The sequence below is a fragment of the Haliotis rufescens genome, unplaced genomic scaffold (assembly GCF_023055435.1).
Source record: "Haliotis rufescens isolate VD_foot unplaced genomic scaffold, xgHalRufe1.0.p SCAF_7, whole genome shotgun sequence".
NCBI lineage: Eukaryota > Metazoa > Mollusca > Gastropoda > Lepetellida > Haliotidae > Haliotis > Haliotis rufescens.
Genome location: NW_025964361.1, coordinates 4,044,380 through 4,071,754, shown reverse-complemented (window position 1 = coordinate 4,071,754; position 27,375 = coordinate 4,044,380). Strand labels below are relative to the sequence as shown.

The 27,375-nt window shown below is 40.6% G+C and overlaps 1 protein-coding gene across 1 annotated transcript; it reads left to right on the top strand.

The window, feature by feature from the left end:
* The first annotated feature begins 2,159 nt into the window (after positions 1-2,159).
* LOC124118430 (hornerin-like) lies at positions 2,160-27,127 on the top strand. Its single transcript, XM_046480541.2, has 3 exons — positions 2,160-2,165; positions 2,474-4,552; positions 24,728-27,127. Exons 1-3 carry the CDS (start codon positions 2,160-2,162, stop codon positions 27,125-27,127), a joined length of 4,485 nt encoding a protein of 1,494 aa, XP_046336497.2.
* Positions 27,128-27,375: the final 248 nt, after the last annotated feature.

The following is a 27,375-nucleotide window of genomic DNA, read 5'->3' as shown; positions in this document are numbered from 1 at the left end:
CTAGTAAGACGCATGTATTAGGTGTATACATAGGTTCCTGGGGAACCATTTCTGTGACAAACGTATTGTAAAAAGACGCGTGTAATAGGTACAAACGTAGGTTGCTGGAGACCCATTTCTGTGACGAACGTATTCTAATAAGACGCATGTATTAGGAACAAACATAGGTTGTTTGGGAACCATTTCTGTGACGAACGTATTGTAATAAGACGCATGTATAAGGTACAAACATAGGTTGTTGGGGACCCATTTCTGTGACGAACGTATTGTAATAAGACGCATGTATCAGGTGTAAACATTGGTTGTTGAGGAACCATTTCTGTGACGAACGTATTGTAATAAGACGCATGTATTAGGTGTAAACATTGGTTGTTGAGGAACCATTTCTGTGACGAACGTATTGTAATAAGACGCATGTATTAGGTGCAAACATAGGTTGCTGGAGACCCATTTCTGTGACGAACGTATTGTCATAAGACGCATGTATTAGGTGTATACATAGGTTGCTGGGGAACCATTTCTGTGACGAACGTATTGTAAAAAGACGCGTGTAATAGGTACAAACGTAGGTTGTTGGAGACCCATTTCTGTGACGAACGTATTGTAATATAGACGGAGCAAAAGCTATGCCTTTTATTTAAGTAATATTTGTCCCTTGGTGATTTCAGGTTAGATTTTGTCCTAAGTAACATTTTATGCTTGTCGGTGACCATGGCTGATTGCATGACTTTGTCATCGTACTACCAACCACTGATTTACTGGCCAAGAATCAGTTACTTACAGGACATCGTTATATACATGTATACTCGCCGAAAAAGGAAACGCGAATACCACACGTTAGTTAATATATGTAGATATTCATATTCAAGAGATATTAAATTGGTTCGACACTGAAACAAACATACTGGTATGTTGTGTGAATCGACGTTCATGAACACATGTGACGTCATAGACCCATGACTTGAGACATTTGTCTCGCGTAGGATTAGCGTGTACAGTTTGAAATGACGTGCAGCATATCGTGATAAGAATAAAGGCACTATGTGGTAACACTTGACTGATTGTTTTGTCATTAAGTGGTACACATTGGAAACGTCTCTTCTTTACGTACATACGTCTCTGTCTGTTTCTATGTTTCGCGTTTCGTGAGTGTAGTTGAAAAAACTCTTGACTTTAAGACAATAAACACAGAAACAAACAAATATGTTAGAGATAGAGAAAAGATTTACAACATTTCATGCATTGCTACACTGATACATGTAAAAAGCACACCACAATGGATGAAAGCATATCTAATAATACGCAATCTCGACATCGCGAACCCTTTTATTTCGATGTGACGTTTAAGACTTTAAAGTCCTTATACTATAATTCGACAGATAGTTGATGATATCCACTGACAACAGATTTAAATGTATTTGAGAAACATTTATTACTAACACACTTTTATGTAATTCTCGTTTAAGGTATAATTCCCATGTCAAATGTGAAAGAAAAGTTGAACTAATGTGATTATGCATATTCTTGGCTAATGCTGACGGGACGCCGGTCTGAGATAGCTTATCACGGAGACACTTTTACAACCTATTTAACGTTTATTAGTTAATACCCTGCGGATGACCAACCAGACGCTGACCAGTAACGTATATTGACAAAGTAACAAAATATCATAAAATAAATTACGGAATAAATGTATGCACCTCAGTGATACATGTATCAGCGAATACATCAAGATTTATTGAATATATAAAATATTTCTTTAATGATTTAATTTGTTCTTAGCAGCAACTAATTATAACTTGTCAAACCACAATTGTTATTGCGGTTGTCCTCACTGCATGAGCTATTGCAATTTGAGACCTAATAAATGTCAAACATTTATTTAATAAACTACACTGATCTGAATATATTAACGAAAGTAATGTTGAAATTGTCATCCCCGACCCTTAAATCTAATCCACTCTTACCCCCTGCCCTTTCCATCACCCGTGTGCACCCCATGGTTTTGGAAACCGAACCCTCCCTTCGAATTACATGATGAAACAACTTTATGGATACTTAATTTTTATTGGCTGTTACCTCTTCCTTTAAAAGCAACTTTTTCCATTTGCAGAGACACAGCCAGACAAATACAGTCTTGCAAACGGTTCATGGTAAAGATGCTGGTACGTATGTCTTACTATTTAGGTATCTAGTGATAGTTAACATGATCAATCAGACTGTATGTTCTAGGGGATTGCTTAAACCTTGATCAGAAAATGTTGTCATATATATAAATCCAGCATCATTAACTTCATGAGGTCTATGTTCGTGATAAGACCAATGCTTACATGTAAGAACCGTTGTCATCACGAGGTTAAAACTATCCTAAAGAGAAATAGAATATCCTTTTCGTATCTACTTTCTAACCATTTAATAAACTGCACTCTGTCGGTGATGTGTGGGCACTTTCATAATTTCAAATCACTTTCAGACCCAAGCCTTTCTTGTCGTCGTGGTGGTAGCCATTGCGTCTGCTGGTGACGTTGACAATGGCAATTACAACAAACAAGGCCATTCCTTGAACAATAGAAGGCTGGTCGGCAACAGTGGCAGCATCAACGACGGTGGCAGATATAGATCTGGACTGTCTGAGGGTAGTTCGGTTGGATCTCATGGAGGTGTTGTTGGCAATGGACACACCCTTGGTAATCAAAACAGACGCATTGGTAGTATCCATGGAAACACCGGCATCGGCAACACCCACGGCAACAACAACTACCATGGTAACAACAATTTTCGTGGCAACAACATCCATGGCTCTTCCCCTGTTAGATCTAACGGCTACGGAACCGAGAACGGTTTAGTTGGTGGTGTAGGCACTGGCGGTTATGATAATGGTAATGTCGGCGGTCTTCGTAACCACGGTAACGTCGGGTCAAATACCGGCTACGGCCAGAACTCCATCGGTAATGTCCGTTATGATAATGGTAACACCATTGGAATTGGTAATAGTTTTGGCAACAACAGAATTTCGTCTCTTGGGGGAAATGGTGCCTATTCTAATAACGGTAACATTGGAGGTTCAGGGCATGGTTCAGACATTGGGGTTATTGGAAAGAATTTCCAGGGACATCGAGGATTTGACGCTAATAATGGCATTGGATCCGATATCCATGGGTCGAATAATTTCAATAGTGGAAATGGATACAACAATGGGGTTTCAAATCTTGGAAATAATAATGGTTTCAGTCATGGAAACTCGGGCCTTGGTGGTAATAACATGCACAGTTCCAATAGGTTTGGAGGCTCAGGTATCCATGGTAACTCTGGTTTAACCAATAGTGGCTCTGTTCTTGGTGGTATCAAAGGTTACAGCGGAAACAACTTTAACGGTGACAACGGTTTTGGACGTGGGAATTCTGTTCTCGGTGGAAATGCCATTCATGGTTCTGGCGTTGTTAATGGGAATTCTGGTTTTGGAAACAATGGGATCCATGGTTCCAATGACTTTGTAGGTCACACGGGTATCGGCAACCAGAGAGGAATAGTTGGAGACCACCATAACGGTTTTGTGACAGGTAACGGCATTGCTGGAAACAATAATTTTAATTCAGGGTATAACAACAATGGAGGATCTTTGTATAATAATAATGGTGTTATATCAGGGAATACTGGTATCCATGGCAACTCTGGTAGTGTTGGAAGTACTGGATATGGTAACGATGGTGGCTCTGTTATATCCGGTCAGGGGATTGGGAGTGGCATCAATGGCGGCATAAATGGTGGTCATAGTAACATAGGTAACATCAATGGCGGCATTAATGGTGGCCATAGTAACATAGGTAACATCAATGGTGGCATTAACGGTGGCCATAGTAACATAGGTAACATCAATGGTGGCATTAATGGTGGCTATAGTAACATAGGTAATATCAATGGTGGCATTAATGGTGGCCATAGTAACAAAGGTAAATTCAATGATGGCATTAATGGTGGCCATAGTAACATAGGTAACATCAATGGTGGTGGCAACTTACATAACGGAGTTGGCAACGTAAACCAAGGTTTTGTTGGTGGTAACAATGGTTATAGGGAAGCCTTTAATGGTAACAATGGTAACAGCGGTATCTACAATAGCGGAACGGGTCTTAACAGGGGAAACCATGGATCTTTGGTTGGAAGGAATGGAAACGCCGTAGGGTTCAACCGTGGAGGTTCCTATACCAACTCTGGATCAGTCAGTCTCGGAAGTCCCGGCTACAGTAACAATCTACGAGGCTTCGGCGACGTCCATGGCAACAATGCAGGCTTTGCTGGTGACAATGGTGATTATGGTAACAATAACAACTTCGGTAGACTCAATAATGGCCATGGTAACGAGAACTTCAACAACGCCGGTTACAGCAACAACGTTGGTCAGGGTAACAGTCATGGTAACATTCGCATTGGTGGAAACGGCGGTTACAACAACAATGTTGGTCAGGGTAGCAGTCACGGTAACATTGGCACTCGTGGAAACGGCGGTTACAACAATGGTGGTGTCCAACTGACTGGTGCCCAAAATCAGAATGTAAGGCGCAGTCACATCGTTGGCTAATCATGCCGGTGCCTTGAACAACAACTTGCTTGCGGTGACCACTTCAACAATGGTAACCAGTCTGGGAAGAAAAACTGTTTCAAAGATGTGGACGTCGGAAAAGACTTTGGCTTCTCTGACAGTTCCCGTAATGTCCCAATGTATTCGCAGGACTGTTAGATTTCCCGATCTACTTTCGTTAACTTGTAATACAAGTATGTTTGAGGTAGTAAATTAATCTTACCTATACGTGTGTTTGTGCCTGTGTTTTGTTCTGTAGTCATCCATATTATTTCATATACTCATTTTATTACTTCTCGCAAAATGGATTATGACCACTCCTCACGTGACCCGTCCGGGTCTTTAGCAACCCATGATTGACGTAAAAGGCGACTGTACCTGTCGTAAGAGGCGACTAACGGGATCGGGTGGTCAGGCTCGCCGACCTGGTTGATGCATGTCATCGCATCCCAATTGTGTGGATCGATGCTTATGATGTCAATCACTGGATTGTGAGGTCCAGACTCGATTATTTACTGACCGCCGTCATATAGCTGGAATATTGTTGAGTGCGCCGTTCAACAACAAACAAACAAACAAAACTCTTCACGTGGTGATTACTCCTCGGATTATGTCTTCTCCTCACATTCTGAATGCTCGTCACCTTTTGACTCATCGTCTTCTGATTACTCATCTTGATCACCCTTTGGCCATTCCATGAAATTGCATATCCTCATTCTATAACTTCTCGCTTGATGACAAAGCATCAGATTCTGATTACAACTACTTCCGCCTTTTGATTTCTCACATTTTAATTACTCCTCGTATTATGACCACTCATCACATTCTGATACAAACTCGCCTTTTGACTCCTCACATTTTAATTACTCCTAGTATTATGACCACTCATCACATTCTGATAAAAAACTCGCCTTTTGACTCCTCACATTTTAATTACTCCTAGTATTATGACCACTCATCACATTCTGATAAAAAAAACCTCACCCTTTGACTCCTCATATTTTGATTACTCCTCGGATTCTGTCCTCTCCTCACATTGTGATTACTCGTCACCTTTTGACCACTCCTCCCATTTTCATTATTTCTCTTATTATTCCTCGCCTTTGGCTCCTCTGCACTTTTTTTACTCCTCGCATTCTGCTTCATCCTCGTTTCCTGATGACTCCCCGTATCCCGATTACTCCCCGTATCCTGATTACTCCCGGTATCCTGATTACTCGTAGCATTCTGACCACTCGCAGCATTCTGCCTCCTCCTTGCAGCAGTCTCATTTCTCCTCGCATTAATTTGCTTCTCCGGAATCAAACAACGTGTATTTTAAGTTGCTTAGCTACATTAAGGCTGTCTGGTTCTCCTAGATGTTGAGACATTTATGTCCGTCTACCTTACCGATAGATCCGTTTAGAGGTAAAATTACAAAAATATCTCCAATCTGTGTAATAAGTGTCGCGGATGTGGCGGCACTTTTTGGTGTGGTCACTTCCCGGATATCCTTTCTGTTTCGATTGCATCTCTTCATGGCGCCTAATTTACACAAAACTTTGTCACGTGATAGAACACGCTGAATGAGAACATCTCCGGACAGCCAAACCAGGCGCTGGAATCGTTGTGTTGTAAAGTTGATATACTGTGTTGCATATATTCAAGCAAAGGTAACCATCGAACGCTCATTCAGTTCGCTGCTTAATACCAAAACGAGTCTTTCATTATTGTACTAAGTTTGACATCCAGGGTTTTTTCTTCTCATTTGCGAGATTCGTTCTATCAAGGTTCCTCACATTTGTTCTTTTGTGACGTAGTGATGGATAAGGTCTTCCGTCTTTTGTGAATCAATAATTATATTCTCTGAGGGAAAAGTATCTGATGTATTCATTGTTACTGAAAATTAATGACAACAGTGACGGTATCGACCACATGGCTTCACAGACTGATCAATGCAATATTCCAGCTGTTTAAACTCCACACCACTTGCGTTTAATGTTTAAATGCGTAGTTGTAAAAAAGGTTACATTTTCAATTTCGTTCAGTTATAATTTTAAAGTTTGTTTAAATTTTAGTATACATTATTAACCCTCTTAGACAGCAATAAGAATCTACAGAGATAAAGAGAGCAGTGTGTAGCTATAGTTTTGAGTTATTTGGTTACAAAACTTCTATAAAGAAAATAAACACAGTTCTTTTGCTTTGACGTAGATTTGCTTGGTGTGACAATGACAGCGATTCAAGTGACAGAATCAGAGAAGTCTCCTTGCTGGTCCCTCGACACTGGTCCCGGCAAACACTATGACTTCTTAGTGTTCACAAAGTGTGGGGCACGTCTGGTGAACAATTGACTTGCCTTTGTATGTGTTTATGACTGGTGCAATCGGTGGGGCCTTATGCGCTCACTTATTTCGCGAAAACCTGGTATCATCACTACTTGATAGTAATTCTTAAACACATGCTTCTGTTATTATTAGGAATATCACAAAGTGTAAAGGCAAGCCATATGATTGCCATATATGAGTACTTACACAGCTAGCGAATAGGTCATAAGACGTGTATTTGAGTCCTACAGAGCGATAGTGTTATTTCTGTGGACTGCCACTATGAGAGAATATTTCCAGTGCCTAGTGTAAAGTGATCCCCACCCCCCCCCCCCCCCCCCCCCTTCCCCCACGGCGCTTTCAAAATGCGGTTTCAGTGTGTTTGGTTATATGAGAAACACATGATGTTTTGTTAAAAAAACGCATTAAGGATCCATAAAACTTCGATCGAACCGTGACAGTTTGATTACTCGTATACACGATGGCTGTATGTATTGTTAACAATGCCATGCAAATAAACGATGTCTTGCAGATCAATATGTGTGTTTTTTTGTATGGAGAAGAACTTTACTCATGCTTATTGAAGTAACCTGCACGGGCACTGACTCTCTTTTCATCTTTTAATGATGTCGTCAGCTCATTTGTCGATCTCATTAGCGTCAGATGTCTGAAACGGATTTCATTCACTTTGTAACATCCTACATTATTCTTGATGTAATCAATCTTGTCCCCGGAGAGTAATCAATCACATAATATGCGGTGTTTAACCCTTTGTCGTTAAAGTTCAAACGATGGAATCGAGGATTTCTCAAAAGAACATTGACAGAACTCTTTCCTTTTTCAAGTGATGAAAGCAGGTAGAGGAGGTCTCTCTTGACGCAGAAAACGCCCACAAACAATGCATTTGATGAATCTGACAAGAAAACTTCCTAACAAGGCTTTATTGGATAGTTATGTACACGGTGATCTGCACACAGACGTCAGAGCAAGGGATTCTTGTCATAACGTGTTGTAAAATGTCACCAAGGAGCCTTTGTAATGAATTCATAACAGAAATGGCTTTCTTTGGTGACAGGGTTGTAGAAACATCCAGGTCAAAATTTCTGCTCCAAGAGTTTTTATGCCAGCATCCGAGCTAACCTTTATATCATTGATGGAAAGATCCCCAGGGGAAATAAGTATGCTGACAAGGCGCCAACACATGCCGGCTCATAAAAATCCCCTATCAAATATCGGCCCATGCTTTTTTTCAAAGAAGCTGTGAAGTTGGCTAGTCAGGTGAAATTGGTGATCTGGCGACGATATAAGCACACCATTATATAATCTGTCTGAACTCATTATATTGGACATGGAGAAGAGTGGTGTTGGTTATCTCATCGGATCCATTTGGAAAACGGATGCAAATGTACGACAACATGTATCGTTTAAATAACAGCTTATAAGAAATTGAAATTGCGTTTGGTATCGGCGTGGCTGGCTTGATTTGGCTTATCGGTAATGGCATCCATCACTCCAATCATTCGTTCACCCGGACCATTCCATTAGGAATCTGCACAGAAAATGAAATATGCTTTTACACACTTCCTGTTTATTTACCAAATATAGCGATTCAGCAGAGTTGAACATAAATCATTAGGCCTATGATATTTATGGTAAAATGTCATACTTATTTCTAGTTATTGAGTTGTTTTCCATGAGGAATATCGAAATACTTCTTAGTAGTCAGAATTATTAAAGACATTATTTCATTTAACCCGAATCAACCAAAATGACATGAATAAGTGACGTTGCATGTTTTAACGAAGCAAACATGTTTCAAGTAATATCAAGGCAACACAAGGAATGGGTTTCACACATAACACAAATGTTAAGAATTGAAACCAGACCAGCAGGACGAAAAGGCTCTTTAATTAGTAGGCTGTCGAACCTGCCAGATATGTCACAAGTTGATGCATTGTTAACGTAAAAGATGATAGAATACACCCCCCTCCCCTCCTCTACCAATACAAAAAACAACAACCAAAAACCTCAACATTTTTTGCAGTTAAAGAAGCAGGTTATCCTTTATTCTGTCATGCAGGCACTGGGGTGAGGTGCCTCAGTCCTCCCAACGAACACACACACTGTCCCATTGCGACATCACTACCGCCTTGTCTGTACCATACAGGGCAGACAGGATATAGATGGCGACACCGCTAATGAGACGAAAGGGAAGTGAACAGATGAGAGCTAACGTGAAGAACCTACTGGTGTACTGCACGGTATAGACAACGCTAAGGGTCTGGCTTGTCTCACTGTTTTTCTGGTCGTGGAGCTTCACCAGGTAAACTCGCTATCAGAACCTTACAGGGACCTCCAACGCTAAACGTTTTGTTTGTTTGTTGTTTAACGCCGCACTCAGCAATATTCAAGCTATATGACGGCGGTCTGTAAAATAATCGAGCCTGCACCAGACAAGCCAGTGATTAACATCATGAGCATCGATCCACGCAATTTGGATCGAAGACTGGTATCAACCAAGTCAGCGACCCTGACCACCCGATCCCGTTAGTCGCCTTTTACGACAAGCATAGTCGCCTTTTACGGCAAAAATGGGTTGCTGAAGAGCTATTCTATCCCGGAATCTTCACGGGTCTAACGTGACGGGGCAGTATGTCAGAATGTTTAAATGAATGATCTCTTGAGGATGAGATTTTGAGTAAACGAGTGGGTGTTAGAATTATAGATTTAAAATCATTCTCAATTCGACTTTATAACACTATGAATTTTAATATTTGTTCAAGCTGAACTTATTAAAATTATTGATGTAATTAGGCAAAAGCCATTTAAACGGCATTTTAATCAGTTAAGAGGTTTCTGGTCCAATAGATCATTGTTATGAAGTAATAATATGTCTTCCTGAAGTAGAAGTTGCTAAACGGGATCCGCGGCGTTAGTATATATACCTATGCTAATAATTATTAGCATGGGTTTATCTACATACACAACAACGTCATATCTTAAATCCCCATATTTCACAGACAGGTTTACTGCGGGGCAAAAGAAAGTATACACTTGTAAATAGGATTTGACAAAAAATTACAGACATTATCATAAGGTAATTGTGCTGACGATTCGCCAAGACACTCCAAATTTAAAGTCCAAAACACAACAATGATACCCGTATCATATACTTCACCATCAAATAACTATTTCTTGTTTGTTTCACTTTTAGCCACCACCAAACAGGGGTGTTTACTTTTTTTGCCCGGAGAGTTAAGTTTCAGTACTAAGTAAAGGGCAAGGCGTGTCTGACTCATTGGACACTTGGGTTTAGAACTCAGTTTTATTAAAATCCCTTATTCATAATAGTTAATTCATCACGTTGGCCTGAACCAATGTATGTGCGCATAAATATGTGTTAGCTGTTAACGCCGCGTCAGCCAAATCACCGAGACTGACCACCCGATCCATTATATCGCCACGTACACATATTGACAATTGTAGGTAACTGGGGTCCAAGTCAAACCCAAAATCCCCACGTGGTACGACAACTAGATGACTTAATATGTTTATCATATGCAGTGTGTCAGTACATCACCTGTTTGCAGAATATCACCTGTTTACATACTAAACCAATGACGATACTCAAGTAAATCTAAATGTAAAACGTCAATGCCAGCGAGTATCTAGTCTTGACCATCCTCCGAAATTGATTCCATCAGGCGTACATTGCAAAAGAGCGGTGAAACTTATATGAATGAATCACAAAAAGCAGTAATCACAGCAGGTGTTCGCGTCTGGCATGGTGACACACGATCAGTCACTTCATCCATTATCACCACCAGACGGCTCGTTTTGTTGGCTCTCAGGTTTCGTCCTGTGAGGTTCTTGCTTGGACTTTCTTGGAAAAGATAATACTGAATTCGTACAAATTTGCCGCAGGATTTACCCAAACCATTTTTTCTGAATGCCCTATGGTGTGGCTCATCAATGTGTTTTACTCTTGCTTTACAACAAAACAATTGTATGTCTTGAAGTGGTCAGAAAAAAATATATTAGATCTTAAAAATTCCCCAGATTTCTTCACAAGGGCATGCTCCTACCAAAGCGTGTGTCAGTAGTCAATTATTTTCAATGCATTTGTGGATAGAGAGGGAGGAGAAAGAGTGAAAGAGAAAGAGAGGTGAGAGAGAGAGAGAGAGTGTGAGAGAAAGAGGTGAGAATGAGAGAGTGATAGAGAGGCTATATATATATACCTATGTTTTCAAAAGAAAAGGATTTAATCATCATCAACCAGATTTTATCGCGTCCATTCATTTGACTATTTGAATAATAATCGCTGTCCTTTAAATACAGATAAGACTTTTATGGTATTCGATTAGGAATGCTGCATTAAAGGATCAAAACATCAGTCACATTCTAATGTATAATGTACGTGTATGAATATGTATACACGGAATCCAATGATAGCTTAATTTTTGCAATTAACTGTTACAATAAGAGGCGTAATGTATCATATATCCAACACACCAACAGCTTTCTTGACAAGGGTCTTACAGCTTAATCCAAAGAAAGGCCAAATAGGCAACGGACTGGACTCAACTGTGAGGAACGCACGTCGGAGAAGAATTTCCACGTGACATAGCAACCTGTATATTGTGTATCAGATTTATAATAGTCGTATATATTTTCATTCTTTTATGATAAGTGAATTACATTCAGAGCCTGAATGACTCCCACGTAACATGAGTTGTTCGATTGTGCATCTTTCTCCCTTGGAATCAGAATAAATAAAATCTTTCTCATGTATGCTTTCATCTACAGTTTCTTAACAACGATACTTTTGTCAGCACCGTACAACCAGTGAAAAATAACTCGAGTTTATATAGCGATGCAACACAGATGACTTGACTGGCTAACAAGACCCTAACAAAATAGTGTCAATCCTCATCTGTGCTACATACTCGTTTTACATGCTTCATCTCGCCAGAAGCTTATGCGTTTGTCAGACTGAACCGGAATAAGCTGGCTATTAGTGTCGTCACCATTCGTAGCGGTCATTCTCCACGCTCCCTGATTGATTATCAGTAGTTGGTGCGGATTACAATGCCCACATAGCATTCACGTTAATATGTGTACTTGTAACACCGACGTATGTTTGCTTTTCTAAATCACTAGATCACTCGAAAACAGTGCCCTCTTAAAAACGTAACCAAGACAAGCGTGCGTGTGTGTTCGCTGTTTATTGCCGCAAACAGCAATATTCCAGCTGTATGACGTAGACCTGTACATCATAAAGACTGGGCCATAAAATCTCCATGTTGTCGGGACACGATCACACGCCATCAACCAAGTCACTGAGACTGACCACAGAACTAACTTTAGCGATTCTTACGACTGGCAAACTTGCAACCCGGAATTGCCAGACAATCGGTCCCACACACCGTTTGACTTATACTTTTGTTCATTAACAGTACATTGCTTAATATTCATTTAGTAGTTCTCAGTAAAAGGCCCAAAGGAAGTATATTGTTTGAGAATAATAATAATAATAATAATATTGATAATAATAATAATGGTGATGATGATGATGATGATGATGGTGATAATGATGATGGTGATGATGATGATGATGATGATGATGATGATGATGATAATAATAATAATAATAATAATAATAATAATAATAATAATAATAATAATTTGTATTAATAATGCGCCAAATCCACACCCAAAAACACGCACAAAGCTACATTATAACCCCGGCCAGTGGATCAGTGTGACCTCAATATTCAGCCTCTGCTCCCTGGGGAATATCCAACCAAAGCTGCCTGTGAGGCGCCCGAAGGTTAACGGTCACGTTATCATTTCATCCTACTGAGTACCAGTTCAATGCTGGGTGAACGGAGACACCTTGAACAAAATCACTCGCCTTAGCAGACACCTCAGGTGCTACACTTCTTTCAGTGTAGGGCAGGACCGAAGCCCAATAAACTACTAGGAGTCGTGAAGCAGCTGAACGCGGTCGCCCATCCAACCTCCCTCCACGACAAACGTTGCTTAAGAGCATCTGAAGCTAGTTGACTCTGGCTGACATTTCCAGTAGACCATGGGTCTCGATAATTGGACAATTGAGAGGGGGTTTTAACACCGTTTTATACTTACTATTTGTTAGTGATTCATAAACACATGCTCATGATGTAGTCGGAATTGTACAAACGACTCTGCTTTATGCAAAGATTTTGTGGTTGTCGCTTTATTTATTATTCTTATTAAGATCATCTGAAGCTAGTTGTCTCTGTCTGATATGTCCAGTCACAGGAGTCCGTATCTAAAAATAGACGCCCTCATGCATATTCATGACCATCTCCACACGCGAGCCCGAAGATGGTCATGAATATGCATGAGGGCGTCTATTTTTAGATACGGACTCCTGTGGTCCAGTGGATCATGTGTCTTAATAACAGGACAATGAGAGGATTTTTTACAGTCACCTTTTTATACCTACCTTCTCAGGAGGGTGTCATTCTTGCACTAATCACAATACTATTTGCACTGTACATTTGCATGTTCATGTGTGTTGGCATTTGCATTCTGAAAGAAGAAAGTTATTCTTATCAAGCGGTATAAGCTGCATTAACATTTAATGGCTCAGTACGCGATATTGAGAAGGGTTTCATTGATCCTTTCTTCTGTATATGATAGTCACTTGCAAACAAGACAATTGCAACCCACTCGAAGCTTACATGATATATGTTTCTTCTTTAATTAGAATGACTAAGCTGACGTCAATCGGGATATCGCTGTCTTCATATAATAACCTAACGTCAGATGGGAGATGTTATCGTTAATCAGTCGCAAAGCTACGTCAAGGAACTTCGCTAGTAAATGTCCTTACACATTAAAAAGGCTCTTTCATTAATTCTCAAGATAGATAACACGGTACAGGCGGTACTTTTCAAGAATAGAATATCGCTTAAACCATAATAAGACTGTTTCACTCAAGATATACTTGAAACAGACATATATGATTCAGATACTAAACATAACCCTTAGTCTTTCAGATCGCCTCCGTGGTCTAGTGGTAGAGCGTCCGCCCGGAGAGCGGAAGGTCCGGGGTTCGATCCCCGACCGCATCATACCAAAAGACGTTAAAAGATTGTACGTGTTACCCTGTCTGGCGCTCGGCATTAAAGGGCTAAAACAAGGACTGGTCGGCTCGGTGTCAGTATACTGTGTTTGAGTGGGGTATTCACGTTAAACTGCGGCATGGTATCTCAGTGAGCTAGTCCGGACTAGTACAAGCAGCCACACGCACGTACATGCACGTCGCTATATAAGTGCAATAATCTTGGACGCGACGTTAAAGCCGATTTCACCTCACCTGAGTCTTTCAAATATTCCAACGAATACAACGTTGTCAATGTGGATTGGGGAGCACATTGCCATGATATGTGTGATGCGTCATCCAAACATTGCGTCAAATGTGAGTCAATATGTGGAACCCCTACAGCATGAATTCCATGTCAGAGACGACCTTTCATGACTATTTTGACAAGGAAAATGGTAAACTTAGATGTATGGCTTACTTTTAAGAAAAGAGACGTGTTCATGTACAAGTATCATGACAAAAACGTTTCCTGAAAAAGTCTCCGATCAGCATGTTTTACAATCGAGAATGCTCTTTCTATGAAGATTTCAAAAAGCGTGATACGGCTCTTGATCAGAAGTTGTTACAACATTCAAGGCCTCATGATCAGTAAAGCTTAAATACGTGGATGTCATTTCCATCAGTGACAAAAATGATGCCCGATGCAAATTGCCTACTTTGACTTGTACCATGTGTTCCTGTGGTTTTGTTAGGTAAACTATATTTATTGACTTGCTTTTGCATGTGTTTGTGTGTGACGGGTGCCACCGGTACGGCAAATACCTAGTATCATCCCTATTCGATGGTGATTCAAGGACGCATGTTCATGATGTGGTGGCACGCGCAAATCAGGTGAAGTTAAGTTACGTCGGTAGCGGAGAGTCCTTGGATGGGTGACCGCTTGGTTCCTGAGAGTTTCTAGGGCTTCGGTTCTTCTCCACACTGAAGCACACGTAAGACGTGTGGCGTCTTCCTGGGCAAGTGACTTTGTTCGAAATGTGCCTCTGTTCACCCAGCAGTGAATGGCTACCCGGTAGGATGAGATGGCAAAGTGGTTATTAACCATCTAGCTGCCTAACAGGCAGCTTGGGTTGTATACTTCCCAGGGAGTTGAGAATGATTACTGAGTGCACATTGATCCAGTGACCGGGTTAACAATAGCGCTTTGAGCATGCCCTTGAGTGCTGTGGAAATATGCGGAATATAAAAAAACCTATATATTATAGGGTCGATTTTGTACAATATAGACTCTGCTTTGGACGAAGATATCTTATGAATATGGAAAGGGTTTGGCACTTTGAGTTACACATGTTAACCTTACTTCAACATACGTCTAAAAGATGTAAGTGTTGAAAAGAACAAAATCTAATTCTCACTCATATAGACACATCTGACAACATTCATGACGATTTCAAACTTGTAATGCAGATGTTCTCTGTCTTTGCTATACTATCACACTCATTACAGGCAAAGGGATATGAAGACGTCGCTTCCTTGAAATGAATGAGTGGTTGGCGTGACGTATAGTATTGGCTTCGTGTGGAAGGCATGTGCAATGGAAGGTGGAAAGTGGACGTTTATCGCTCTTGTGAAAAACACAAACAGGCCTTTGATCCTGACAAGCCAAAAATCTTATTTGGAGCAAGACCCGAAACGACCAAGGGACACAACTCCTCACAGAGAGTTGTGATACCTTAGACCAGCTTGTCTGCGGGCCCGGGAACCTGGATATCTTAAAGTACGCATACATGTACAGATACAACGGCATGCATATGCATATTCCAGCGAGGAAAAATCTTTGTTTCAAAGAAGAATTAAAACATATTTATTTCCTTGTGGTTTTTTGTTTGGTTGTTTAGTGTATTGTGAGATATTATTTGCATTATATCTTAAATTTGCAACTGCGAAATTGTTTTCTCACACCTTTTACCCGACCAGAATAACATCTGTCGTTCACCAAGTCCCAGTCTCTGTTAACAGAGACGTGTCGTTAGATTGATAAATATAGATATAATCTACTGAAAGAGTCACTGTTAGATATCGTTATTATTGCGTTCAGGGTATTTCATAACATATCTCACCAGCGAAACAAGATTAAAACGAGTTATATACGTTTTAAAAATTAATGCAATATTCCAGCTATATGACGGCGGTCTGTAAATAATCTAGTCTGGACCAGACAATCCAGTGATTGACATCACGAGCATCGATCCACGCAATTGAGATCGATGACATGCACAAACCAAGTCAGCGAGTCTGACCACCCGATCCGTTAGTCGCCTTTTACGACAAGCATAGTCGCCTTTTACGGCAAGCTTGAGTTGCTGAAGACCTATTCTACCCCGGATCTTCACGGGTGGACATAAAGCTGACTGTCGGATTCCCTTCTATCGTCACTATTTGATAATAATTCCTAAACACATGCCCTTGATATAGTCGGAATCGTACAATAGGCTGTGCTTTTGACAGACTTTCTTGTGAACATGGAAATGGGTTTGTCGCTTTTATTTTATTGATCTAACAGTTCCTTTCCAGGTACCGTGTTGATATGATCAAGATCCAATTTGCTCATGTCGCATATGAACCGACTGTGATGTGTTCCCGCCAGATTGCAGATTTACAGTCGCCTGGTATCACGTTTTATTATGAAGATGATTGAAGAATAAACAATCTGACGCCAGTTTGCTATTAAATCCCGTGTTTACAATGACAGTGCATCATTAATCACGAGGCGAGAAGGCTGATTTGCGATATAATGCATGCCTCACGATCTGTGATTGCGTGATGAGAATTTCTTTTCCATTTCAATTTCTTTCATTCTTAAGAACAGGCCATTTAATATTATGGGGGTGGGGAATGAGGAGTTTGTTCTTTTTATAACAAAATAAACTGTCCTAGACAATATAATACTGCAACCAAATTATTAATTTTCTTTCGACTGTTGAAAAGCGCAGCCGCAAAAAATACATATTTCTTCCCAGCCAAAATCCCAGCCAATCCAACAACCTTCCCACCCTCCGAATATCGAATGGTCTGTTCCTTATGCCATTCCTTAAAAATGTCGATAGAGTATCAAAAATTTACTATTCCCATTTCAAACGGGCAAGAGTGAGTGAGTGAGTGAGTGAGTGAGTGAGTGAGTATGGTTTAACGCCGCTTTTAGCAATATTCCAGCAATATCACGGCAGGGGACATCAGAAATGAGCTTCACACATTGTACCCATGTCGGGAATCGAACCCGGGTTTTCGGCGTGACGAGCGAACGCTTCAGCCACTAGGCTACCCGATAGCCCCCTTCGGACAAGATATCCATTTAGTATGTTCATAATACAAAAAGCGACAAAACTATTTCCTTCGTCGTAAGAAATCTCTGCTTAAAACATAGTCCGTTGTACGATCCCGACTTTATCATAAACATGTGTTTATAATCACTATCAATTAGTGGTGATACGAGGTATGCTTGAGATTGTAAGCATATACTGTCCCGCCGATGGCACGCATCACACACATGCAACGGACAGGCAAGTCAAGTGTTCACCTAAACAGAAACGTGAACATATGGTACAAGTCAAAACAAGAAATTGCACCGGACATCATTTTGGTCACTGAGGATTTTAGTTGGTTTGTTTGTTTCTTTCTTTCTTAGCGTCACTCCCAACAGTATTCCAACTTTGTGACGGCTGTCTGTAAATGATCGAGCCTGGCCTAGACAATCCAGTGACTGACATCATGATCATTGATCTACGCAATTAGGATACGATGACATGCATCAACCAAGTCAGCGCGCCCGACCACCCTTGGCCAATCCCGTAAATGTCGCCTGCCACGTCACGCGTGGGTTGCTGAAGACCAATTCTAACCCGAATCTACACGGGGTGATGATTTTGGTAACTGAAGTGATCTTTTATTAAAAAGAAATTTCTTCGGTCTCAGTCCTACAACATTTATTCATTCGTTGGAATATTTGTTTGTGCTTTAAAATGTCAAAATATAGTCATGAGTGGATTCATTTCACATTTGAAGAGCTTAGAGCTAAAAGGGGCCAAAATGCACTTTGGCCCTTTTTGCATATTATTGCATAAATACCATCTATGAGTTCTTGTCTACCTGTAGAAAAAATATTGTATGTTTTCATTGATGCGTTTTTGAAATATAGCTACTTAAAATTCTATAAAAGGGCCAAAGTCAAGTTTCAAAAGGGCCAAAGTCACTTTGTTAGATTTTGGCCCTTTTAGCTCTCATTTCCTCGTGTGGTTGACACTGCAGCTGGTTGTCTGAGAGAGATTTTAAAAGTTTGGAACCTTACTATCATATTTCAACTATTTCAACAAAGTTGGCATTAGTTTAAATCATTTAAAAGTACTTCAAAAGCATGTGTTTGTACTTTTAGTTGTAGTTTATCAATCTCACATGGTAAATCTCATCCAAATGCCTGAGGGTCAAAAAGGGCCAAAATACAGACACTCGCACAAAAACATAAGTTTATTTCCTTTTTTGAATGTTTTTTATAACAACATTTATATCAATGCTGTCAGAATGCGAAAATGTCTAGGAATTTATTGGTGAAAAAAGGTTAATTAACATGCATAATATTAATATGTGTTTTCATCACTTTTCTCCAAACAGACTCCACATGACATTGGCCCTTATGGCTCTAAGCTCTTCATTTATTCAAAGACTGTCCGTTGGATTTGCAATTAACCTGCTGTTTTATTACCAGAACTTGTAACACATTAAATTACTGAGAATTAAGCTTTATAATTTTTATCAATGAATAGATTAGGACTTCATATTGTTCAGTGAATGATTTAGATATTCTGATAGTAAACATACAATCTAACGGTACAGCTTACAAAGTAGCGATACTACAACAACACTCCACATAGAAATGCCCACAAAATATAATGCTGCATTTCATTTCTCTTGTAATATTCATTTTACGACATGCTGCATGTTGTCTATTGACCTACACGCGTTCCGTGTCGGAAAATACCCAAAGTATTACCTTTCTTGGTGGTCCTAATGTATCTGTTTATGTGGATTAGTTAATGTCTGGTGGGTTGCCACTTATAAGGATGTATCGCCGGGTACACAGGGGCGCTCCACGGGGGTCAGGTTGCGTTTGACAGTTTCATAGTTTTGTTCGCATCTAGTTTATGGCAGAACTTTTGATAGAAGGCAATAGGCAATCTTCTCATCTGGGAGCTAGGGAATATCAAATATGAAATTGAACCAGTCTTAAATAACTTTTGACAAAAAAAAGAATAAAAATTTGTTAGACGATCAAAATGTATTTACGAATAAACGATGTTAAATAACACATATGCGTAGCCCTAATGGAATTGGAGTGTTCTCATTCAGTTGTCATTCTGTAGGTTATAAGCTTAAAAATATTAGTGATATTCGCAGAAGGTAAACCTTCTTCAGATTTAAATTGTCTCAAGATTTGCGAAATACAAGTAATATATGCCATATATATATTATATGACTCAAATGATAATGTTATCAGTGTGCCACACGTGGTGACATCGACACTGTCAACACATGTTCATACCGACACTGTCCCTGTATGTCACACATGTTCATACCGACACTGTCCACACATGTTCATACCGACACTGTTCCTGTATGTCACACATGAATGAATGAATGAGTTGGGTTTAACGCCGATTTTAACAGTATTCCAGCCATATCACGGCGTGTCAGCTTAATGTGGGAGGAAAGCCCGAAGTGATGCAGGTCTTAGACGTTTACCACTTCGGTGAAACCCACAGGCACGGGTATGGTGCTGACAAACCTAGAAACATAATCGGGGCGAACCGGGATTCGAACCCACAACCATAGGTTTCTGGCGTGCCCAAGGGACGCAACTCTGCACAGCGAATCGCGGCGCCTTAGACGACTGGGCCACCCGTGCCCCCTGTCACACATGATCATACCGACACTGTCCACACATGTTCATAGCGACACTGTCCACACATGTTCATACCGACACTGTCCACACATGTTCATACTGACACTTTTCCGGGCTGTATGTCACACATGTTCATACCGACACTGTCCTCACATGTTCATACCGACACTGTTCCTGTATGTCACACATGTTCATACCGACACTGTCCATGTATGTCACACATGATCATACCGACACTGTCCATGCAGGTCACACATGTTCATACCGACACTGTCTCAGAAGGTCACACATGTTCTTACCGACACCGTCCATGTATATCGCACATGTTCATACCGACACTATCCATGTATGTCACACATGTTCACACCGACACTGTGGGTGTATGTCACACATGTTCATACTGACACTATCAACGCATGTCACACGTGTTCATACGGACACTGTCCACACATGTTCATACCGTCACTGTCCACGCATGTCACACATGTTCATACCGAGACTATCCACGCATGTCACACATGTTCATACCGACACTGTCCATGTATGTCACACATGTTCATACCGTACATGTCCATGTACGTCACACATGTTCATATCTCATAGTCGCATTTTACGGCACGCATGGATTGATGAAGACCTCTTCTAACCCTTATCTTCACGCGTCTGAAAATCAGTGATGACAGTAGGTGTTCACGAAAAGGGTAAACTTGTCCTTTCCTGCCCGTAGTACCAGCCATTGACATAATTAGCATTAGAAAAGTAAGTATTTACTTGTACTTATTGCCTGGTTTGTTTACAGGCCGTCGTCGCGTTGTTTACTACTGTGTGGCGGTAACCAAAGAATCCAGTGATCGATGAAACAGAAAATCCAGTGACAAGATAGTGCATTTGCTGATTTTGTTGAAACTAATTAAAAATGTTAATTTTGAATTACGCCTGCTGTGTGCATGTGCAGATATTTTGATTCTTATAAATAAAGAAAAAACGTTTAAGAAATATATTCGTTTTGCAACAGAGTTGGGGCAGTTTTAATGTCTCGGTCCAAACGATTTTTTTGTCGTTGACACAGCATAGATAGATGCTACTGGACTTATAATAAAACTCGGGGACATGCTTAACATATAGTAGGAATTATACAATGATTTCTTATGATTATGGAAAGGGGTTTGTGGCTTTCGTATACTCCCCGTATACAGTACTGTTACCAAGTATGTATGTAAACGAATATGCACACAAGCTTAACTCCAGAATTGCACAAAACGATCTTAGCGCTAAGACCATTGTAAGCCCATGTTATAGTATGGGAGTTAAGATCATCTTAGCGCTAAGATCGCTTTATGCAAGTCGGCCCTGGTACTTGCCCAGTAGAACTCTTTAAATGAAGGTTTTTATCACAAAGGGCGAAAGTTGATTGCAGCGGTTGTCGCGTCACCTCTGTAATCACCGTATCTGCCCAGCGGGATGCACCATTCTTAAGTCTAGTTGGCATTTAACATTGCATGGGGACTTTCCAAATGAACAAAACGTTTAAGGCATGAAAATTAACCTGTCGGTTTTATTTCCTTTGCCAGGGTAGGAGATCAATCACTGACCCATTGCTTGACTTTTAGCATCGGCATTGGCTGCTGCGGTATTAGTGTGTCTGTGGCACAACCCAAATGACCATTAACATAATAAAAGTCAGGGTTGCTTCCTGCCTCCGCTTGTGTTATTGACATATACGTTGTCACATATAGATTTAAGAATGATGCGTTCCTCTACAGAGATAAGTCCGCTTTGTTGAATTAAGTATTATCTGTATCAACATTACGTTTGAAGTTTAAATCCCGCCTCTTAATACAATACAACCTTGTTAGTCCGGAAACCTACTTTCCAGACAACTCTTTTGGGAACGTCTATTAACAAGAATTTGTTACTTTGGACACTTGTTAATTCGGACATTTTTACTGGAAACGGTACCGCCTGTTGCTGTTTATAGTCGTTAGTTTGACAAATTGTGTAAGGAAAGGTAAATGACTGAGGAAACTAATTTTGAATATTGAAGATTTAGAGAATGCTTATGGTGTTCATCCCTGTGCCGTGAGGTGTGTGTGTTGAGTGTGAGTGTGTGTGTGTGTAAGAGAGAGTGTACGTGTGCGTGTTTGTGAGTGTGTGGTTGAGTGTTGTGTGTGTGAGTATGCTAATGTATGTATGAGTGTGTGTGTGTGTGTGTGTATGTGTGAGTGAGTGTGTGTGAATGTGTGTGGATTTGTCCGTTTGTATGCGTGTGCATGTGTGTGTGTATGCATGTGTGTGTGCTTGCGTGCGTGCGTGCGTGCGTGCGTGTGTGTGTGTGTATGTGTGAGTGAGTGAGTGTGTGTGAATGTGTGTGGATTTGTCCGTTTGTATGCGTGTGCATGTGTGTGTGTGCCTGTGTGTGCGTGCGTGCGTGCGTGCGTGCGTGCGTGCGTGCGTGCGTGTGTGTGTGTGTGTGTGTGTGTGTGTGTGTGTGTGTGTGTGTGTGTGTGTGTGTGTGTGTGTGTGTGTGTGTGTGTGTGTGTGTGTGATTGCGTTCATTCCTAATTCGTTAGAGCTGCGTTCCTAAGACTAGCCAGAAACTTATGATGATTGGTTCAAATCCTGACTGGTGCTCTTCGGTTCAAACTGACAGGCTGTCATACTCATTCACTAACACACTACTGCCTGTACATGAATGCCACAAGTGTAACAAATAAAATATAGAAATCTTTACACGAACGTAGTAATAATAGTGACAACAATATATTTTTTTGTTTTCCGGATGTTCAACCATGTTTAAATTGCAGTTGTATCTTTAGGCCGTTGAAAATATATGTGTATGTCTACGAACAGATGCATACACCTTCAGTTAGCCAAGAACAGGTCCGACGCTTGTTCACCTGTTACAATGGACTCTATTTCGGCGGAAAATCGAGATTGTTTTTTCTCTTGCGTTGATGTTTTATATTTACAAATTGTATACTAAACGCTAAGTGTCGGTGGTATATTATATATATACATATATATACATATATATATATATATATATATATATATATATATATATATATATATATATATATATATATATATATATATATACAAACATGAGGTAAATGTTCACTCGGTGCACATGTGATATATAATAAAATAATAAAGTCCAAGTTAGTCCATCATCTTCTTTATATGGACTAACGTGGACTTTATTATTTTATTATATATATGCGAACTTGTGTCTCGAAGATTTATAACGTGAAAGCGTAAAATGTATAGAAAAATATCTTGGCATTATTTGTATTAAATTGTCATTATTTACATGACACTGATAACATCATGTGTTCACGAAATAAGCGAGCATGCAATGCTCCTCCTGTAGCATTAGACGTGAGTGAATATGTTGCTCAGACGCATTGGTCAAAGCCATACAGATTGTGTCAAATGTGATATGAACAATTAATAGTCACGCAGGTATAAGCATTTTAAAGTTCTATCCATACATGTACACATTTTCCGCTGCCTTTGACATAATTCAGTTTTACTTTCATATCCTGGAATTTGTTTCACGTATGTAATGTTAAAAGCTTTCAGACAACAAGAGGAAATATACTACAGACAAATAGACTATGGAGTTTCCATTTTAAGTTGTACGCTGATACTTTTCAACATGAACTTTCACAATAAAACAATTTGAATTTGGCAAACACTGATACCAGCTGTCTTAAGTCACGCGTTTTAACGCATTACCATTACTATATTGTTAACCATTGAACAGTCATTGAATGCAACAATGATATGTCATTATGTGTCATTAAGATAATTTAAATAGAATCACCTGATATTTTGCTTTGCAAGTGATACCGGCTTCTGATTGGCTGTTAATTATGACGTGGAGCAACAATGTTATCCATGGCAGCAGGTGTAATGTTTAACAAGCTTGTCGGTCCAGCCCCCAGCTAAAAGGAATTACATTTAATGTCGTTTTCATGAGATTCTCTGTTGGAATGACAGGTTTTGGTGTGTATGACATGTACTGTGATGTTTATGGATGTGGAGTTCTTCTTATAAAAGGGTTTGAACAGGACATCCACCACAACACTTCGGTCCTAGACCTAACGACAAAGGGTGTCCCCTCATCACAGGTAGTTGAACCGAAGGTGCTCTGTCCACCTAATCTTACTAGCGCTGATTCAATGAAGGTAAATATGTTTGAATTATTTGAATCCATTCCCTATTTTAGAAAATATTATATCGTTTTAGCGAAATAATTGTTGTAAACGAAAACAAGATCAATTGATCAGTTTTATAACTTGTCCTTTGATGTGATAGATGAGAGTGGAAATAACCTGACTGTACCACCCGAAGGACGCTGTTACCTTATTTCATAACTTGCTTACGATGTACTATTCCGTTTAATTTTATTTTCTTTAAAATATTTATTATAACCAGAAATAAATTGTACACTTCAAATTTCTATCATTTGAAAGAGTTTTACTGTTCTGTTTACTATCTTATAATTATTAATCATCCAGGATTGCCTATATGTTTATAAGCATGTCAGTACTTTGAATGAAAAGGTCATTGATACAACAATTGTCAACATGTACGTATGAATTTATATTATACACTACTCAAAAGAAGTTAACAAACACCCAATTCTTTTATGTTTTTTCTGTAGAAATATCATGGCACGACAAATTAACGATAGTAATATATAATATGAAATTATAGTACCTGCTATATGTTATTCGAAAAAACCCTAAATGTTACAAAATGTGTATATTTTATTTCTTTAATTTCAGCTTCCCTACGTCTTCGTGGTAACGGCGCTGTGTGTCGCCGCGGCACCAGCAGAATATGGCACCAACATCAACTCATACGGCTCCAGTGGTCGGGACCAAACCCAATCGGTGGTACAAGACAGCCAATTCGGCCAGGACCAGGGCAAGTCAACCAAATCGTTGAGAGACTTAGACAGTTTTAACGGAGCACAGAACAGACAAGCCCAGAATGGACGGAACTACAACGGACGAGCTAACCAATACGGACAAAAGAATGCAAAGGCTGCGGAAAGTGGTAACAAGGCATCTCAGAACTTCGCTAAGCAGGATGCTAAATATGACGAGGTTTCTCGCCAGATCGCCGACGCTGGCTACTCACAAGGCTACCAGTCCGCTGCTCAGGGGAAGTATGATAATCTGGATGACAACAGGGCTCGTGGGTACAATGGTGCAGCTGCAAACAAGAAGGCTTATAACAGAGGGAAGGTGTTCAATGACAACATCTCTTATGGATTTGATAAGAAGTTTGATCAAGATTTGACCGAGAGGGGAGGCTTTGAGGAGGAGAACGGCCACACCGCTCACAAGCTGGATGAGTACAGGGATAAGCAAAAGGCTAGGAAGCTGCTCAGAGGGGATCATTCTGCTGCCAATGCCAGACAGGATGCTCAGCACGCTCTTAAAGAAAGCAAGTTCAGCCAGAACGCTGCTCAGAAGCAGGCTGCCAATGGTAAATACGGAAACAGCGACAAGAAACTCGACAAAGCAGGTGCTACCCAGGATGCTCAAGCTGTTCAGTATGATAGGAAGGATAGCAAGTTCCAAGCCGAGGATGCTGGTCGTCAACAGGCTGTCAAGAAGGCAAACGAATTCGCAAACAAGGACAACGCTTTCGGACGCCAGGCTGCTGCCAGTCATGCAGGAGCTCAAGGACATGCTGACAAGAAATACTATGGTGGTCATGGCAATGATGGAAACCACGGCGGCATTACTGGAGGCACTGCTTACGGAAACAATGGTGTCCATGGCAGCTCATCTGGTACTGGTACCGGCACCCATGGCGAAGGAAGTGGAGGACTAGCTAATCACAAGTATGGAGAGGACACCAAACAGGTTGACCAAGGTAAAGAACGTCTTGCCCAGGCTGCTGGAGCCACAGATGCTGCTCTTAAAGAATACAAGCAGGCAAAGAACACAGGACAATTCGCCCAGCTGAAGAGTCTTCATGATCAACGCAATGGTAAATTTGCTCAGGGAGTACACGATGCTCAAAATAATGGCTTCAATGCCAAGGATAGCCAGGCCGCTAAAACAGCCAGTGGGGGTGATAAGAAATATGCTGATGCTGCTGCCCAGTCCAACGCGAAGGCTGCCAAACACGATCTTGACGAGGCTGCTTTTGACAAGGAGAACTTCAAGAGGAACCAACAAGACAGGAACGAGAACTTCAAGAAGCTAAAGAGGTTCTACCATGACAAGAAATCTGGTGGCAACAACATCGAGAGGCTCAACTACAACCGGAAGAGGGTCGAGAACGAGTTTGGAGAGACACAAGCTGCCCAGAAAGATCACCAGAACCAGTTTGACAAGGCTCACAAATCTGCAAAGCACAACCAAGCACAAAGGAAGGATATCTTCCAGGACGCCAAAAAGTCATCCAATGGCTTCAGCGTCAACAACGCCAAGAAGCTCTCTCATGGAAATGCTAACAACCAAGCTGCAGCCTTCAACAAAGCGGCACAGCAGGCTTATGGAAACAAGAAAGACGTTGCAGAGGCTGACTTTTCCAACAATAGAGATGCTCTAACTAAGCAGCAAAAGAATCTTCATGATAATGCTGTTGGTTCTTCTGCAGCAACATCCCAGGGATTCAAGAACGCTGCTGCTGCCGAGACTGTGAAACTTGGAAACGGCGGTGGCATCAGTGGTAACCTCATCAGCAACGGTGCCCACAGAACTCCAAGAAGAGGTTTCGAAGCTGTGAATAATGTACATGGATCTGACACCCATGGCGCTAGCAGACCAGGTTCCGTCTACCAAGGTAACACCAACCACTTCGACAATGTTGGCGATAACAGCTTCGGCGGTTACAGAGGTGACCAACATAGAGGAAGAACTCTAGGATCTGTTGGTTCTGTCAATTCTGGATACGGCAACAACCGCGGGCATGGGGACAGCTTTGGGTCGAGCTTCGGTGGGTTTAATGATGGATTCGGCAACTTTGGTTCCTTCGGTCAGAATAAGGGCAATTCCTTTGGTGGAACATATGCATCTAAATCAGGCGGAAGGTCTTCCGTGCCTCACAGAGGAGGTGACCTAAGCCTCTTTGGTTCCGGCTTTTCCTCTTTCGGTGGATCTAGCTCATTTGGTGCCAAACCTCAATTTGGGTTCAGACATAGCGCTAAAGGAAGTCTTTACTAGAACCAGTTGACCAATACCATCGCTGAAAACCACTTCTTTGGTTGGAGGAAGAATTAAAATGTAGTTTGAAGTTGGTATATTATAACTTGAAATAAACATCGTATACAATCATTATTGTTTATTTTACTTTTTATTTACACAATAACAATCAGTGATGATAGATTAAAAGCAACAACTGATATTCATGCTATGGCAACAAAGGTGTAAGGATGTTTTCAATGTGGATCCATTCAGGGACTGTGTCCCTT

What these genes read in the sequence shown, in the direction of transcription:
- LOC124118430 (XM_046480541.2), top strand. An exon ending in CTGGTGCCCAAAATCAGAAT is followed by an intron (nt 4,553 to 24,727) that starts GTAAGGCGCAGT and finishes CTTTAATTTCAG; the next exon opens with CTTCCCTACGTCTTCGTGGT.